General features: G+C 40.2%; 1 protein-coding gene across 1 annotated transcript in view; it reads right to left on the bottom strand.

The window, feature by feature from the left end:
- Window positions 1-1,456: 1,456 nt before the first annotated feature.
- The window catches only part of LOC117664059 (suppressor of tumorigenicity 14 protein homolog), a 28,757-nt gene continuing 11,321 nt past the window's right edge, over window positions 1,457-18,892 (bottom strand). Inside the window, exons 10-19 of the mRNA XM_087871538.1 lie at window positions 18,749-18,846; window positions 14,219-14,331; window positions 13,157-13,290; window positions 12,247-12,351; window positions 8,339-8,384; window positions 7,206-7,390; window positions 6,882-7,065; window positions 6,160-6,434; window positions 5,227-5,363; window positions 1,457-3,721 (exon numbers count right to left, since the gene is read on the bottom strand). Coding sequence (XP_087727664.1) covers window positions 3,563-3,721; window positions 5,227-5,363; window positions 6,160-6,434; window positions 6,882-7,065; window positions 7,206-7,390; window positions 8,339-8,384; window positions 12,247-12,351; window positions 13,157-13,290; window positions 14,219-14,331; window positions 18,749-18,846 — 1,436 coding nt within the window. The 3' untranslated portion in view covers window positions 1,457-3,562. The remainder of the gene's footprint in view (window positions 3,722-5,226; window positions 5,364-6,159; window positions 6,435-6,881; window positions 7,066-7,205; window positions 7,391-8,338; window positions 8,385-12,246; window positions 12,352-13,156; window positions 13,291-14,218; window positions 14,332-18,748; window positions 18,847-18,892) is intronic.

Genomic DNA, 18,892 nt, shown 5'->3' with positions numbered 1-18,892 from the left:
GATTCACTGGAAATGAGATTCTGTATTTGCTAATCCTCCTTTTATCTTCAGTTTTTGTTTTCCCCTGGTTCATTGGATCATTAAGCTGTAAAGAAAAATATCTCAGCAGACCTGTGTTAATGCAGCATTTCTATCAACTCTCTGTTGCCTCTGGGTTCATGGGTTTATAGAGAGAAAAATATGAAATTTGTCAAATCTGGGGTCCACTTTCCAATCTGAGTTCCAGTTTGGAAATTCTTATTAAATTAAATTATTATTATATACTCAAGGTAGTTATTCAATCTTACTTGTTCAGCACATTGTACAGCCTTATCAGCAGTACTTAATAGGAGATGCAGTAGGACCAATTCTCTGAGAGGTGTTGTCTTTACAGTCAGAATATTTAAGATCTTTTTGAATTTATTTTTCCATTTTATTTAATAAATTTAAATACCAACTATCTTATTACCCAAAGGGACTCTATATTTTCCTATTGCCTTTTCTATGACAATTTACATGCAACATATTGTTACCACTTCATAACTAATTTATAATTAAGGAGATGTTGTTCTCACAAATTGAAACCTTCCCATTGCTAGCAGAATTTCTCAATTTCTGCGCCAGCAATTTCCACAAGAAGAGATAAAAGATCTTACTCTTGGAGTGACAACATTATGAAATATTGTATTTCTTTTCTTTCTTTCCTTTCATGAAGTAAATTGAAAACTGTCAAGACCAAGCTATTATGTTCAGATTGGGGGTTGGGATGTTAACTGACGTTAAGTGGGTTAGTTGCTGAGTATTTTTTTTTAATTGTTGTAGTATGTCAGTTGTTCTTGTCACCTGTTTCTTTCTTTCTCTCTCTCTTAATTTTATTGATTGAATGGTTTTTTTAAAAACTTGCTTAGCCACCCAATTTGCAAGATATATGACCATATAAATGATTGAAATAGAGATAGACTAGAAGTGAAGCTTTTTCTCACTAGGGAACAGTCGAAAACAAGCTCTCCAGAATAGTTCATCTTGACCAGCGTCTAGATGTCAATCAAAGTCAGGGCAAGTCCAACCACTAAGGAAAGACTGTTCCCTATTAAAGAGAGGGAGGGAGAGAGGGGGACAGACAGACAGACAGAGAAAGAGGAAGAGGAAGAGGAATGTTGATTGGGGTTTTCAAAAGGTGGACCTCTGACATTTTGGCACCTGATCAACCAAACATTTCAGATTATATCCAGAAACATAAGTGTATGGCGTGCAGCACAGTTGTTATCTGTTCCTGGTACGTTATGCCAGTTAACATGCAGGCAACTGCATTTTATCCCAACTGTAGGTTCTGGGATGCCTTTGAAGATAGCACATTTCAGTAGTCTAACCAGGTAAGCATGAGACCATTAGAGTTACTTTTGCAAAATATTTATTTATTTAGGAGATTTATATTGCCACCTAGTCCCACATGGTGACTCAAGGCAATTAACAAGAATATAAAAACATCATATAAAAAACAATAAAACTAATAAAAGAATAATATGTAATAATAAAAAAAAACCCCGTCCCTTACTGAGCTACTGAATATATGTGGTTATATCAGTGGTGGGTTGCTCCCGGTTCTGTCAGGTTCTTTAGAACCGGTAGTAAAAGCAGTGGGAGGCTCCACCTACCAGCCCAGACGTCATAATTGATGATCTGCACATGCGCAGAAGCTTCTGCGCATGCTCGCGTGCGCTCCCATTGTGAACCGGTAGTAAAGGTAAGTAGAACCTATCCCTGGGTTATATGCCTGACATATAGTCACTCAGCCTCACCCCTCCCAAAACAGGAAATATGTGGTGATTTTTCTAAGTAGATTTCTATTGTTCTACACTTATAGGCAGAATCTTGCCATAGTAAAGCACTGTTCTATCTACACAAGCCTATATTCAAAAGAACTTTCAGGAAGGTAGCTCTTCCTCTTATACATACACACTATCTGAACTGAGCTGTCTCTTACTCCTCTGAATGCACTCTCTTCCTCCTGAAAATCCAGACCAGTACAATCCACCAGTGTCACACATTCTTCTGTTTATTGGTCATTGACATATGATACTTATCAGAACCACAGCTATATTATATGAACTGCCTCAGAAAAAAAATGTGGGTTGGTTCATTCATCAGAAATTTCTTTAGCCATGTTTTCATATAATAAAAAACATAAGAAACAATTAATGTATACAGGTAGTCCTCAACCTATAACCATAAATGGGACTGTAATTTTGGTCACTAAATTTATTGGTTCGATTTATATTTATTGGTTCGATTTATATGCCACTCTTCTCCGGAGACTCAGGGCGGCTTACAATGCGTTAAGCAATAGCCTTCATACTTTTGTATATACCTGCTTAGTAGGGCTTCCCCCCTCCCACAGCGGTGTTCTTTTTTTATACAAAGTCAGCTTATTGCCCCACAATCCGGGTCCTCATTTTACCTACCTCGAAAGGATGGAAGGCTGAATCAACCTTGAGCCTGGTGAGATTTGAACTTGCAGTAATTGCAGGCAGCTGATGTTACTTAACAGCACTTTAGTCTGCTGCGCCACCAAGGCTCTAAATGATGCAATAATTAAATGAATACCATGTTTCCCGGAAAATAAGATCCTGTCCTATATATTTTTTTGAACCCTGAAATAAGCACTTGGCCTTATTGCCCCCAACAATTTGGGTCCTCATTTTACCCACCTCGGAAATTGCAGGCAGCCGGCAGTCAGCAGAAGTAGCCTGCAGTGCTGCACTCTAACCACTGCACCACCTATTGCTCCAATTTTGGGGGTTTCTGTCGAATTCATTATTTTATTACAGTTAACATTCACATATTAACAACATGCAATGTGGAATAGAGGAGAAATAGCAAGAAACTCTACCAGGGAATTAAAGAAAACAAGATTCAAACCAACTAAATCTTAAAAGAACTCTGATTGAATGCTGAGATGTCAGCAGTATCCAGCATCTGTTCCAAAGAAATTGACCTTCATTTTCAGCATAATTGCAAAGTTCTACATACGTCTCAAAAATTGACTACTGATATGCATCTTAAGAGAAAATATCAAAAACAAGATGAAAATAGATGAAAATAAGAAGACGAATCAAATCAAGAAGTATTGAACAAAATCTTATTCCCCTTTTCCATAGTTGCTGATAGAATACCATGAACACCCACATAGTGAAAATTACCCATGCTTAATTCAATAATTATTTAGTGCAAAAAGGTAAGTTTTTTTTAAAAAAAGTTATACAAAAATATCCAAAGTGCTTTTTAAAATTGTTTTATACAATCTGTTTTGTATATAGTAATTGGAAGTCATATGGATGCTTTCAGCTTTCTTTTAAATCATTTATTTTTTTATTTTATTTACTGTAATTTGACAAACAGAAACAAAAACAGGAATAATATAAAAATACAATGACCGGGACGATAGTCACATTAGTGTGCTTATGCACGTCCCCTCTACGGACCTCTTAAGTATGAAGTGAGGTCCACAGAAGTCAATTTGTGACTAAAACTGTGAAAATTTGTAACTGAGACAACTGAATCAGGCAGAGCATTCGAGCATTTGTTAGTTTATGTATTGATGGATCCATTCATAAAATGCTGTGACCTTAGTATAAACTCCAGGGCGGTTCCTTCGAGCACATCCTTCACCCCAGCTGACAATGCCTGTAAGGTACCATCTGTTTCCTTTTCCTAAACAGGCTAATGGTCCTCCAGAATCACCCTAAAAGGAAAGTCAGAACTCTTGCTATTAGAAAAAAAATAGTTTCATTACATTCTAAACATAGTGACATTTCATTTTGTATTATTGACTAACAGAATGGGAAATTCTACTGGATTACCTCATCCAACTTTCCGAACAATGAAAGATACCCTACATCATTCTGACAGAAAAGTCTAGCAAAGAACAGCGTCTTCCACAGGCAGTTTGTTATACTAAACTGCTCTCAGCATTACAAATTTGCAGCGTTTCTAAAGTTTGGCTTAAAATTCCTTTTATTTTCTATTTTCATCCATTAGCTCTGGATCAGGGGTGAAATCCAGCCAGTTCTGACAGGTTCTGGAGGACCAGTAGCGGAAATTTTAAGCAGTTTGGAGAACCAGTAGCGGAAATTTTGAGTAGTTCGGAGAACCGGCAAATACCACCTCTGGGTGGCCCCAGAGTGGGGGGAGATTTTGCAATATCCTTCTACCAGGAGTGGGGAGGGAATGGGGATTTTGCAGTATCCTTCCCCTGTCACGCCCACCAAGCCACACCACGCCCACCAAGCCACGCCACGCCTACAGAACCGGTAGTAAAAGAATTTGGATTTCACCACTGCTCTGGATGAAAATAAAAGCGAATACTGGCTTATGAAACAACAGTAAGTAACAAACAAATAAATCCCTTGTTCATTCTTGGTACAATTGCTTTTCAGATCTTTGAAGACCATCTCTTTTCACCTTTTCACCTCTCAGTCAAGATTAATAAACACAGGTCTTATAGCAATTTCTCATCTAATTTGGTTTCTGGATTTTCCAGATTGTTGTTGTTGTTTTCCACATGCATCTGATCTCAAAAGGTGCTCAGAATTGACCCAACATTTCAAATGTAATCTTCTTGATACACAAGAAAACTATTGATCCTGATAACTTACTCTATTCTATTTCACACAGACTGAATTTTTATTTTTTTATTTTTTTTGCTTTAATTTATATGCCACCCTTCTCCGGAGACTCAGGGCGGCTTACAATGCGTTAAGCAATAGCCTTTCATCCTTTTGTATATTTATACAAAGTCAGCTTATTGCCCCCACAATCTGGGTCCTCATTTTACCTACCTTTGAAAGGATGGAAGGCTGAGTCAACCTTGAGCCTGGTGAGATTTGAACTTGCAGTAATTGCAAGCAGCAGATGTTAATAACAGTGCTTTAGTCCACTGTACTACAGGCTCAAATTGCAAAAGTGTCGAACTTTGTAGTGCATAATATTTCATTTATTTTGTAAAATTAGGAACACATTACTTATTTATATTTAACTAACATAATATTGCTGAGCTTATTCATCACATTCTAACTGTTACTAATACAACTCTTTTTAGGCAAATATTACGAACAGACAAGTCAGAGGACTTATGTTGTCTCCCTTTCCTTACAAAACAGATATATGAAAAGTATTCTTTGATCATTTCATTTAAAAGGCAGTCATGTAAATCATGTTTTCTTTTCACAGTTTTGTTTTTGGCTTTACCTGACATGCATCAGTACCACCATTCAGATTCCCAGCACATAACATTTGAGATGTAATTAGGTAATCATAAAGTTTGTTGCAAACACTTTGGTTAATGATTTTCACTTTGGCTTCTTGTAATGTTTTTGTAAGCTGACCTAAATTGATAGAAACATTGTGTAGGTATGGTATTTGCTATGTTATCCTCACATTTGCAAGTGATAGCTAGTATAAATTAAGTAGGGAGTAAATCTGTCTGTTGAAAGAGAGTAGAAGCATCCAAGGCCTGTCCAATGTGTTTCTCCAGTGCTAAGCTCCAAAATTGAGCATTACAATAGGTAAGGAACAGCAACCATTTTCCAACATCAAAAGTTGGAATTGCCACTTGAAAGTTAGATTGCCACTTGTGCCAATTTTTTTTAAAAAGGGGAGATGGGAATTGATAATAGATCACTGATACTGATATATTCTAGATTAAATATATTCTAGAATATATTTAAAAGTGGTTGATGGTCTTTCTTCACCTCCCTGGAATGATATTACAGTTTGTTTAATTGAAGCATATTTTTGAAACATAAATTGCAATGAACCTGTCAAGATCTGCCCTATATCTTTGAAATTTTACTAGCTCATATGTTGCATTCCTTTATAGTAATTCACATAGCAATTGGTACATTAAATAAATGAAATATAAATAAAATTGTATGTGTCTTCAAACTGAAAGATACGTCTTCCAGCTGGAATAAGTAATGTAATGCTTAAAACTTTATGAAATTAAACATCTCTATCAACTAAGGATATGTTTTCAGAATTGCAACAGATTTTTCTTAATCCTATTAAGTTTAATTAGATCCATAACATTATAGCTGAAATTGATTTCCACAGCAGCTGACAGTTATGATTCACAAAAAGGTACAACAGATTAGGGATACTTGCAATTTGAAATGAACATACTATTTTCTTTTACAGCTCCCCAGCCAGTTACATAGCAGACAGTTCCATAAATAAATACTCTAGGACTGCTCAGTAAACATACGGGTTGTATCAGCTCAGTGAAAAATACCGGTGCCTCCATTTCCAAGAGCGCAATGTCATAATCTGAGATGTATGGGTCATAATTTGGATGGACTATTATCCTTTTGATTGATCTCATTACTGCTTGATTATTGCTGTATTTGGTTATGCTTTTTATACCCATATATGCTGTCCAGCCTGATGCTATGGAGTATCTGAAAAACAAAGATTGCAATTCTCCTAGTAAATATTGTCATCAAGGGGATTTAGGAAACATGCCTTTGTTTTGTAGCAAGCCCTGCCCTAAGGAACACCTTTCTCCTGGGATCTAGCAGGACTTCACCCTTTTAGTCTTCCAGGAAGCTGTTAAGGCTGCCATTAGGCTCCGGGATAGTAAGGTTGGAACCTGGGAATTGTTTAGATGAATAGATGGAGACGATGGGTTAGGCCTCTGGGTTTTCTCATTTTTCTCATTTTTATTGTCTGTGGTTTTATTATTGTTGTGAGCTGCCACATGTCAGCTTCCTTTTAATTTTTGTTTAAAATAAAGAGCAAGACGGGGAATAGGCAGATATGAATTTGATGCCTATGAGCTAAACGATACTTAAACAAACATACTGTCTGTTGTCAGTAATATATGCTTTGCATTACATAATGCATACCTTATAGACTCAGAGTCCTGAAAGCAATGTGCAGCTGATACCAACCACCGATTTGAAATTACAGAGGCACCACAAATATGACCAGATGTTCCCAGTTGCAAGCTTGCTTGCCAAGGCCACTTTCCAGGCCTTGATTCTTCACCACCAACAATTCTGAAGTTTGTTATCTGACTCCTTCCACATGCTAAAAGAGAGGTGCTGATTACTTTCTATGAATTGTGCGATACAATCCTGAGCACATACAGGCTTTGATTTGCATTCCCTCAAAAGAATGTAGACTTCCCCCATCATGATTACAGCTCCATTCACACATTAATTACATACCACAATTCATTTCATCAAATCCATCTTCACAGTCTTTTATACCATCACATTCTGGATTTAATTTTTTTGGACATTTCCCATTTAGACACTTATATGAATGAGGTAGACATCTTTTATACGCTGAAAAGATGAAATGACCGGTGAAAAAATGGTCAGTATTGTTTGTTTGTTTGCAGTTTAGATTTCTGCTCTACATTTCTTCCAGGGGATTAAGGTGCTAATTAATACATTTAGCATTCTATCCTCACATGTTTACCTAACAGATCTGTGAGGTAGGATGGGCTGAAAGATGGTGACTGGCCCAAACTTATAGGTTACATATTTAGTGTTTTACAAAATGACAATATAATGCCATCATTTTGATTGGGTAAGCACTGTATTTTATACACCTTAGGTCAGCGATGGCTAACATTTTTGCCAAAAAGCAATGAGGAGCATGGGGGGGGTCGAGCATGCACATGCCCACATCCATAATTCAATGCGCCCTGTGCATGCACGTGCGACCCCCCCTGTGCGACCCCATTGGCAGGCGATGGCCCGGTGGGCCCATTAGGCCCATTTTTTGCCCTCCCCAGGCTCCAGAGGCTTTCTAGGAGGCAAAAACAGCCTTCCCCACTGCTCCAGAGGCTCTCTGGAGGCCAGAAATGGCCTGTTTCCCGACTTCCAGTGGGCCCAAAAGGCCCAAAAGTCAGCTGGCCAGTGCACGCATGCGGGCTGGAGCTGATCTAGGGCAATGCTCGCGTGCCCACAGATATGGCTCCGCGTGCCATAGGTTTGCCATCACGGCCCTAGGTACATGTGAAGATGGTAAAAATCCAATTCTATCAGTGTATTGCATGATGTGATTCTGAGTTTAAATATTCCATGTCTTCACTTAGGCTTCTCTGTGTGTGAATGCACATGATGCTCACAAGCACTTATGTTTTATTTATTTATCCAATTGAGACACTGCCCATTTCACTATCCAAGTGACCTGTTAGCAGAGGACTACCTTCTGTAACAATGGAGGCATGGCTACCCTCCATTACCTAATGTCCATTGGAGTTGAGCAGCTAATAAATTTAAATAAATTAAAAAAAATGTGTTTTGTTCTGCCCTGTAGTCTTCATAAAGTTTAGAGCATGGTTTCCAACCTTTTGGCTTTTCTGGCCACATTATGTGAGGAGGAATTATCTTGGGCTGCATATAAAATATATAACATAGTTAATGTATATAAATAATAAACTTTTATTTAACATTTTAATATTAAAATATTAAGTATTTATAATATACAATATATATAATAATATTTCACATAATAGTAAAATAAATAATAACATTTTTTATTATCTTTACTAGTTGTCCCAGGCCTCATGTGGCCCATGGACCATGGTTAGACATGCCTAGTTCAGACTTTTCATTCTGGATTAAAGCAGCAAAGTACAGGTAGTCCGTGACTTACAACCACAATTGAGCCCAAAATTTATGTTGCTAAGCAAGACAGTTGTTAAGTAAATTTTTCCTATTTTATGACTTTTCTTCCTATAGTTGTTAATTGAATCACTACAATTGTTGAGTTAGTAATATGGTTGTTAAGTGAATCTGACTTTCCCAGTGACTTTGCTTGCCAGAAGGTCTTAAAAGCCAATCACATGACTCCGGGACATTGCAACTATCATAAATGTGAGTCAGTTGCGACTGAATTTTGATCATGTGAGCATAGGAATGCTGCAACAGTCATAAGTGTGAAAAATGGTCATAAGTCACTCTTTTCAGTGTTGTTGTAACTTCGAAAAGTCACTAGATGAACTGTTGTAAATCGAGAACTATCTATATCAAGTATAAGAAAATTACAGAAAATTGAGTCATGTTTTGAATGTTTCTGAAATTATCACCATATATAACCTATATCCTAATGGATAACAAATAATGTTCAGGAAGATTTAAGTGAATCTTTTGAAGATATTCCATTTTTTTCATATAGGATATGTATATGTATAGATTAGGTTTCATATAGGTTATTTTTTCATAAAGGTTATGTATATTTTCATATAATGCTATTCCAGATTTATTGTATCAAAGTTTGTGATTAAAGATACTGTAGGAAGAAGCTGAGTAATAAACATAGCTCATTCAGGCAAATTCTAGGTTTGTGTTGATTACAAGTACTGCCCTTTTTAGTGACCATTCAAAGTTAGAGAGGTGCATCCTATGATTTCTAAAATCCATTTTTGAGTTCTAGCCCAATATTCTTTTACTAGGCATGAAACCAGAGAACTTAAACAAATCTAATTGGTATCTCGCTCTCCACATCATCATTGCAGCCAGGATCTCGTTCGCGCAAGAATGGAAATCCAAAAATATCCCATCGGAGGCTACGTTAATTGCAAAGATCATGGACTGTGCAGAAGCAGACAAGCTTACTGGACTTTTGCGAGATAGACAAGAATCGGGGTTATATAGGAGCTGGGACAGATGGTATGCTTGGCTGCAAAAAAAGAAATCTTAAGAAGAATGAAAATATTAACCTTAATGTGAATGTGGGTAAATATTTATAGGAGCATTGCATGACAGTTGAGAATTCTTTCTCCTGGATAAACTTTTCTTTCTTTTGATGAGTTGGCTTAATGGAGGTTTGTACTTTCTCTAGGCGAAAATTGATACTTTAAAACTCTATATGTATTATATTACTCTCTGCAATTCTATCCATATTGTTATACTTTTTTTTTCTGTATTTTTTTAATAATTTCCAATAAATTTTTTTTAAAAAAAAACAAAGTTAGAGAGGTGCCAAAAAAGAAGCTTCATGACCAGTCCTCGCACTTAAGACCATCACAGCATCCCTACAATCAAATGATCAAGATTCAAATGTTTTGCAACCAGTTCACATTTATGACTGTTGCATCATCCTGTAGTCAAGTGATAGTCATTTCCATGTTTCAGGACAGCTTCCAACAAGCAGAGTCAATGGAACAGCCATCAGTAAAATCACAAGTTGTAGTTTCGTGATATCTTGCTAAACAACGTCACTTAGTGACAGAGTTGCCAATCCCAGTTGTGTCATTTGACAAGGACTATATATATTGTTTATGTTAGACACCAGAAAAAATTGGCATAAAAAAATACCATATTTTTCGAAGTATAAGAGGGGGTGAAAATTTAGGGGCGTCTTGTACACCAAATGTAGCCCCGCCCACCCACTGGCCCCCACCCTTTGGCCTCTGCCTTGCAGCAGTTACCTCCTTGCAAGCAAACAGCAAGAAAAAACAGCTCCTTTCAGCTTCAGCACAGCCTAATTAGCACAAGTTGATTGGATCCCCCTCCCGACTCTCAGCTGATTTGCTCTCAGTTGTTTTGCGCAGGGCTCTGCTGCTTGCTGCAAAGAGGTAAATTGCTGGAGAAGATTTTTTTTACCCTTGTGCTAATCAAGCTATGCTGAAAACGAAAATGAAAGTAAAGCAGGCTGTTTGCTGTTTGCTGCAATGAGGCAAAATTGCTCAGAGGCAGAGGCAGAGGGAGATTTCTTTCTCTTCTTTTCTTCACCAAAAAAGGTAGGTGCATCTTATACTCCAAAAAATATGGTAAATCCAGTGGTGGGATTCAAGTAATTTAACAACCGGTTCTCTGCCCTAATGATTTCTTCCAACAACCAGTTTGCCAAACTGCTCAGAAAATTAACAACCGGTTCTGCCGAAGTGGTGCGAACTGGCTGAATCCCACCACTGGGTAAATCTACAATTAGACAGGGTTCAGATTTAATGCATTTATAATTCATAATAAAACAGAAAGGCAATTATTTTTTTTAAAAAAGCACAATTCTTTCTTGGAAGGGATTTATGCCTTATGTTCAACCTTATGTCCACTTTTGGTTTTTATGTAATGTGTGAACATATTACAGACAGTCCTCAACTTACGACCACAATTGACCACAACATTTCTGTTAAGTGAAACATTTGTTAAGTGAGTTTTGCCCCATTTTACGATTTTTCTTGCCACAGTTGTGCAGTGAATCACTGAAGTTGTTAAGTTAGTAACACGGTTGTTAAGTGAATCTGGCTTCCCCATTGACTTAGCTTGTCAGAAGGTCGCAGAAAGTAAACATGTGATCCCAGGACATTGCAACTGTCATAAATATGAATCAGTTGCCAAGCATCTGAATTTTTATCACATGATCATGAAGATGCTGAAACGGTCATAAGTTTGAAAAACGATCGTAAATCACTTTTGCCAATCCCATTGTAACTTCGAACAGTCACTAAATGAACTGTTGTAAGTCAAGGACTACTGTATTATCATAACTTAAGATAATGGCCTTTCAAATCATCCTTAGAATTCTGCTAGGGTTGGGTAGTCTGATTTGCCCAATCATGAAATTCAATTCCCTGAATGTTGTCGAGAAAAATAATCGGGGAATCAGCCTGTACAGAGCAAAAGGGTGCCAAGACGTTCTGTATAATTTGATAAGTCTTTTAAGCATCAGAGTTGTTTTTGTAATAGAAGTAACAAGGGAAATTATTTTATTGTGACAAAAATACCATATAGGGGCCTAATAAAGGTACCACTTTCATAAAATATTTAGTTAAGAATTTTTATTTTATGGAGCACTGATTTTGCCTGTTTTCTTCAAAAGTTTTATACAAAGCAAAGCTCAATTATATAAAGAATAATGGCTAACATTTGTCAAGAAAGGTAATGGTAAAGTTTCCAAGCTGAGTTTGGCCTCTTATGAATTTCAGGTTGTTTTGTTGATAACAGCATGAAAGTGTTTTCCCATCGCTTTATCGAGGAGTTTGTTTGTTGTTTGAACATTCCAGCTTAGCCAACACCTCTGTACTTCCTGATATTTTTTATCCAAATGCTGGCCAGAAATAACTTTAATTAACTTCTGTTATCAAGAATAGCTAGGTAGATCTCCATAACTGGGCAATATTTGACAAAACCAAAGATTAACATTTTTTTATTTGTATTAATTAGAGATTTACTGTAGGAATCTAATGATTATCTAATCCAGCAAATACCAAGCAATATTTAAAATGTTAAATTTACTTTATAAACAACTTACCACAATCCATTTCATCACTTCCATCTGTGCAGTCATTCCATCCATCACATTTACTATTTAAAGGAACGCATGATCGGTCAGAACATTTAAACTGCCTTGGACAAGCTAAAAGAACATAATGTTTAAGACTATTGCAGTTATGAAAAACATTGTGTAACAGACCAATCTAATCATCGTATGATGCTTGTCGTGCAGATTATATTTTTATCAATCTGTGACATGTTTTTTATTTTTCCCTCTTTTGAAAGGCCTAAATTTTCCAAATAAGAAAGGAGTTTTTAATACGGAAGGAAGCTTCTCACTGTCTTTTCAAACTTCTTCTTTATTTTTTATGCATAGTACAGAATGCATAGAAGCAGTTTTCATAAGAGAAGTAACAATTTGAGTTGCAATACAGGTAGTCCTCAATTTACAACAGTTCATTTAGTGACCATTCAAAGTTACAGTGGCACTGAAAAAAGTGACTTATGACCATTTTTCACACTTATGACCATTGCAGCATCCCCATGGTCACATTGTCAGCTGACTGATATTTATAACGACTGCAGTATTCCATGGTCATGTGATCACCTTTTGCAACTTTCTGACAAAGTCAAGGGCGAAGCCAGATTCACTTAACAACCATGTACTAATTTAACAACTGCAGTGATTCAATTAACAACTGTGGTGAGAAAGGTCGCAACATGGGGCAAAACTCACTTAACAAATGTCTCACTTAGCAACCAAAATTTTGGGTTCAATTATGATTATAAGTCAAGGACTACCTGTATAATCAGTCTTTAAGCTTATTAAATATAAGCTAATACTAATTAATATAAGCTAATAATAATACACAAAATAAACTTAATGAGTCTTTAAACAATTTCACAAAGTTGCACCCTTTTGTTAATAACAGCCAAGTAACACTTACGATCTGTATGGCTGAAAGCTCTAAATTCTATATAAAAACCTCTGTGTGTGACCAGTTCATCAGAATGGAAGCTAATTGAAATGGAATAGCCATATTCCTTGACTCTGTTTTCTTCTGCAATAGCTTTGCAATATCTGAAAAGAATATATTTTAAGTAAAATTGGAGATACATCATTTTTAACAGGTTAAATTATTATATTTACTCTTCATTTATTATGACTTGCCATTTGACATCTCCCGGTTCAGGATACCACACTTCCCTCAATGTGTACTGCTTTGATGGGGACCATTGTGTTGACATGGCAGGGGCTGCCCAAATTCTTCTGGCCACTTTTCGTAGTGGCATGGAAGGGATTTGTGTCTTGGGACTATCCTAAACGATAGCCTATCCATCAGAGTGTTTGTGTGTATATATATTATTGTGAAAATACACACACACACACACACACACACACACACACACATTAGGCCTATATTTTGGCATTTAGATGCCTGTCAGAATGTGTATCTTATCTTACCTTACCTTGTATGATCTTTACTTTACCTTACCTTATCTTTCTTATCCTATCCTGTCTGTCCTATCTTATATCTTTCATCTTTTATATCTTATCTATATTGACATATGTAGAAAGAAAAGCACTGAATGAATATAAGTTGCTCAGCAAAGTTTTTTTCCCCTAGTTAAGCAACACAATCTGTTCCTAGCAGGAGATTGAGCAGCTTCTCAATAGAGTAGGAGGAAGAGCATCCTTGCGGTTCTGAATATACCCTTCCATTACCTGATAATTTTATTTAATTAAGTAAAACAGACAACTGAATGTCTAATTTCTAACAATTTCAAAGAATTAATAAAAGTATAAATGTAACTTAATTCAGAAAAGTAATTTATCTTGTTTTATTTTGGTTTTAGGTTTGTGTATATCCTTTATTATTCTAAGGGTTCCACACAATCAGATAATTTGAAAAGTGGTCAATTTTTTCTCTGTTTTATTTTTAAATGCTTAATGAAAAGCATAAAAACAATTTATTAAATGAAGGCTTTACAATAGGGCTGTAGCTCACCTTACTCCATCAATTGCCAGCCAATCTTTATCACATTTCTTGGATCCAGGAGATTGTTCCTGAATTTGTATTACAATAATTTTTAGCATCAATCTGTATCCAGGGAGTGGAGCCTAAGATTTTTTTTTCAAAAAGAAAAGAATATTAAAAACAAAAATTTGAAAACTACATTTATTATAAGGTTTATCTATCATTATCTATCATTTCTATACGTTGGAGCCCCGAGAGATGGCATGCGGCTAAGAAGAGTTTGAGGGGTTTTTTAAGTGGGTTTTTTAGTGAGTTTTTAACAAAAATTTTAAGGGGTTCGGGGGGGATTAGGGTGGGTTCTGGGGGAAATCCACCGGGTTCAAGACCAGCCTTAGCGAAGGGCTGCGACATTAGGGACGTAGAACCGGAGGTCGGGGAGGGGGTTGGAGTTCGATTTGAAGAGGGCTGTTCCATCAGCACAGTGAGTGGGAGGGGCAGATATGGCGGAAGCTGGGGACCACATCATGTGCGGGGAATGCGCACTCGCTATCTTAGAGCGATTGCGCATTCCGGTCCCCAATGCTTTTCTTGTTCCCCAGGTTGTCCAGATTCTCAGGGCCAGAGCCTCCGGCTGATGTTGTGCAACGCCAGGTCCGTTGTTAATAAAGCCCCCCTCATTCACGATCTTATTCAGGAGGGGGAGGCGGACCTGGCGGGTATTACGGAGACCTGGTTGGGCCAGGAGGGGGGAGTCCCCCTCGTGGATATATGCCCACCAGGCTTCCGTGCATTTCATCAGCCGAGGGCTCAGGGCAGGGGCGGGGGGGTGGCGGTTATTATAAAGGAAGGTCTGGATCCAAGGGAGACCACTGTTCCACAGATAGCCGGATGTGAGTCCCTCTTTGTGAAGTGGGGTCGTGGAGTACAGATGGGCCTGTTGGTCACGTACCTGGCTCCCTGCCACGTGGCAACGGCCCTGCCCGAGCTCCTTAACGTTATAGCCGAGGTGGCGGTGGGCACCCCCAGAATTGCCATCATGGGGGATTTCAACCTGCCATCTATCGGTGAAACGTCTGAGGTGGCTCGAGAGTTCATGGCTTCCATGACGGCCATGGACCTTACTCAGTTAATTCATGACCCCACTCACACAGGAGGACACACTCTGGACCTAGTTTTTGTCTCTGGTCAGTGGTTGAGTGGCCTTGATATAGGGGATATAGCCATCGAACCCTTGTCATGGTCTGACCACTCGCTCCTTCGACTGGACTTTCTAACCGCTGCACCCTGCCGCAGGGAGGCGGGACCGACCAGGTGGTTCCGCCCCAGGCGCCTGATGGACCCTGATAGGTTCCAGATGGAGCTTGGGCCATTTCCTGAGATTCTGGCTCATGACTCGGCTGAAGACCTGGTGGCCGCCTGAGATAGTGCGGCTGCCGGGGCCTTGGACCGAGTCGTGCCTTTGCGGCCTCTGACCCGGCACCGAACTCACCTAGCTCCTTGGTTCTCCGAGGAGCTTAGGGAGATGAAGCGCCGGAAAAGACGCTTGGAGAGTAGTTGGAGGACCAGCCGCTCCGAACCTGACCGAACACTGGTGAGGTCTCATATTAAGACCTACCTAGTGGCGATAAAAGCGGCGAAAACTAGCTATTTTGCCGCTCTTATCGCGTCATCAGATAATCGCCCGGCCGCCCTGTTTAGGGTGACCCGCTCCCTCCTCCATCTGGAAGTGCGGGATGACCCCTTGCAGGGTCGAGCTGAGGATTTTGTGCAGTATCTGTATGACAAAATCGCTCAGATTCGGGAAGGGCTGGCCTCTGACTGGGTATGTCCAGACGGGATGACTGAGGCAGGTCTTGAGAGTGTTATCTGGGGGGGGTTTGATCCTGTGGCTCCCGAGGACATGGACAGGGTCCTGGGACGGCTGAACGCGACCACATGTTTATTGGACCCGTGTCCCTCCTGGTTGGTACTGGCTTCCCGGGAGGTGACACGAGGCTGGCTCCAGAAGATTGTTAACGCTTCTTTGAGTGAGGGGGTCCTGCCGGCCGCTTTGAAAGAAGCGGTGGTGAGGCCCCTCCTCAAGAAGCCTTCTCTGGATCCGGCTGTTTTGGCTAACTATCGTCCAGTCTCCAACCTTCGCTTCATTGCGAAGGTTGTTGAGAGTGTGGTGGCGCAACAGCTTCCCCGGTACCTGGATGAAGCTGTCTATCTAGACCCGCTCCAGTCCGGCTTCCGGCCTGGGCACAGCACGGAAACGGCATTGGTCGCATTGGTGGATGATCTCTGGAGGGCCCGGGATAGGGGTTGCTCCTCTATCCTGGTCCTGTTAGACCTCTCAGCGGCTTTTGATACCATCGACCATGGTATCATGTTGCACCGGTTGGCGGGGTTGGGGGTGGGAGGCACCATTTTGCGGTGGTTCTCCTCCTACCTCTCTGACCGGTCGCAATCTGTGTTGACAGGGGGGCAGCGGTCGACCCCGAGGCACCTTGCTTGTGGGGTGCCACAAGGGTCGGTCCTCTCGCCCCTTCTGTTCAACATTTATGTAAAGCCGCTGGGTGAGATCATCCGTGGCTTCGGGGTGGAGTTCCATCAGTACGCTGATGACACCCAGCTGTACATCTCCACCCCAGGCCACCCCAATGATGCCCTTAAAGTGATGTCCCAGTGCCTGGAGGCCGTGCGGGCCTGGATGGGGAGAAACAGGCTCCAACTCAACCCCTCCAAGACCGAGTGGCTGTGGCTTCCGGCGTCCCGATATAGCCAGCTGACGCCATCGCTGGCTATTGGAGGCGAATCACTCGCCCCCACGGAGAGGGCTCGTAACTTGGGCGTCCTCCTGGACGCACGGCTGTCGTTAGAAGATCATTTGGCGGCCGTGGCCAGGGGGGCTTTTTATCAGGTTCGCCTGATACGCCAGTTGCGCCCCTTTCTAGATCGGGACTCCCTACGCACAGTCACTCAGGCACTCGTCACTTCCCGCCTGGACTACTGCAATGCTCTCTACATGGGGCTCCCCCTGGGGTGCACCCGGAGGCTCCAGCTGGTCCAGAATGTGGCCGCGCGGGGGATTTTGGGGGCGACGAGGCGCTCCCACGTGACACCTCTCCTGCGCGAGCTGCACTGGCTCCCGGTGGTCTTCCGGGTGCGCTTCAAGGTGTTGGTGACCACCTTTAAAGCGCTCCATGGCTTAGGGCCGGGGTACTTACGAGACCGCCTTCTGCCACCAATAGCCTCCCACCGGCCAGTACGCTCCCACAGAGTGGGCCTCCTCAGGGTGCCGTCCGCCAGACAATGTCGGCTGGCGACCCCCAGGGGGAGAGCCTTCTCTGTGGCGGCGCCCGCCCTCTGGAACAACCTCCCCCCAGAGCTACGTATAATAACAGACCTCCGGATTTTTCGTCGGGCCCTGAAAACCCATTTATTCCAACTAGCTGGGCTGGCTTGAGTCAAATTTTAAATGGATTTTAAATTGGAATGTTTTAATTACGGCCAAAATTATTTAATTATTTTAAACAGTTTTTAGATTTTGTATGTTTGTATGTATGTCTTGTTTTTACTTTGGCTGTTCACCGCCCTGAGTCCTACATTGGAGAAGGGCGGTATAGAAATTTAAACAAATAAATAAATAAATAAATAAATAAATATACTGCAGAGAAACAAATGATATGCTAGTTTACTAAGAATCTCACTGACATCAGTGGGACTTACTGTCTGGTTACTGGATACAAGACTGAAACCTGATGTTTCTTTTGGTCAGCATAGATGTGTAATCGCCATTCATCCATTCACTCACACATTCCAGAAACTGTACAGTATTCATCGAAAGAGTTATCATTCATGAGATTCTTTCTCAATATTTTTTGTAAAAAGCATTTACCATTTTAAAGTAGATTCCCTTGCTGGTTAGCAAGAATACAAATACCTCAGAGTAGTAGTCATTTGGGCTATGCATCAGTCCATGTCAGATACTGTGCAATTTGCGTCACAGTGCAATAAATTGAACATAGGTTTATGCAAAGAGATGGTTCATATACTGTATAACACTAAGCCATAATATGGTTGGTTATTGTTTAATTAGCATGATGTGCATACCCATCTATTTTTGTCTTTATTTCTTGGGATGAGCTTTCATGCCTATTGCAATACCTAAATATAGCACCAATTTTTATTTCCTCGTATGAGCTTGCCTTCTAATCAGCTACAGGTAGTCCTTGAGTTATGACCATTTGTTCAGCAACTGTTCAAACAAGGTGGACTTACAACTGATCCACAAGATTGCAACCTTTACATCATCATCCTGCGGTCATGTGATTGTCATATGCAACCTTCCCTGCCTGATTCCCACAAGCAAAGTCAATGGGGAAGCCAGCAGGAAATGTCAGAAGTTACCCCTGTAAGTCACTCCCATACTCCATAGCACCCCCTCACATTCACACACTCTGTATTGTATGATGGGCCACAGCACTCTCTCACATCTGTGGCCCCCAAAACCCTGCCTCCACTTCCCCAGTGCCCACCCATGGCCCTTGCTGGCTTGCTGATTATAACAGTACATACCCTGATAACCCAGTGGCAGTCAATGTTTGGTGGATAGTAACTAGGATAATAAGGTGAAATTACACTCCCATTCCAGGAAACATACCAGCCACCACAAACTAAGGGAGGAAAAAATAATACAACAGTTTATTCATATTTCTCCAA

The sequence above is a fragment of the Pantherophis guttatus genome, chromosome 5 (assembly GCF_059756535.1).
Source record: "Pantherophis guttatus breed Tessera chromosome 5, ASM5975653v1, whole genome shotgun sequence".
NCBI classification, from domain to species: Eukaryota; Metazoa; Chordata; class Lepidosauria; order Squamata; family Colubridae; genus Pantherophis; species Pantherophis guttatus.
Note: the sequence above shows the minus strand (reverse complement) of the source record. Positions and strands in the feature narration are given on the sequence as shown.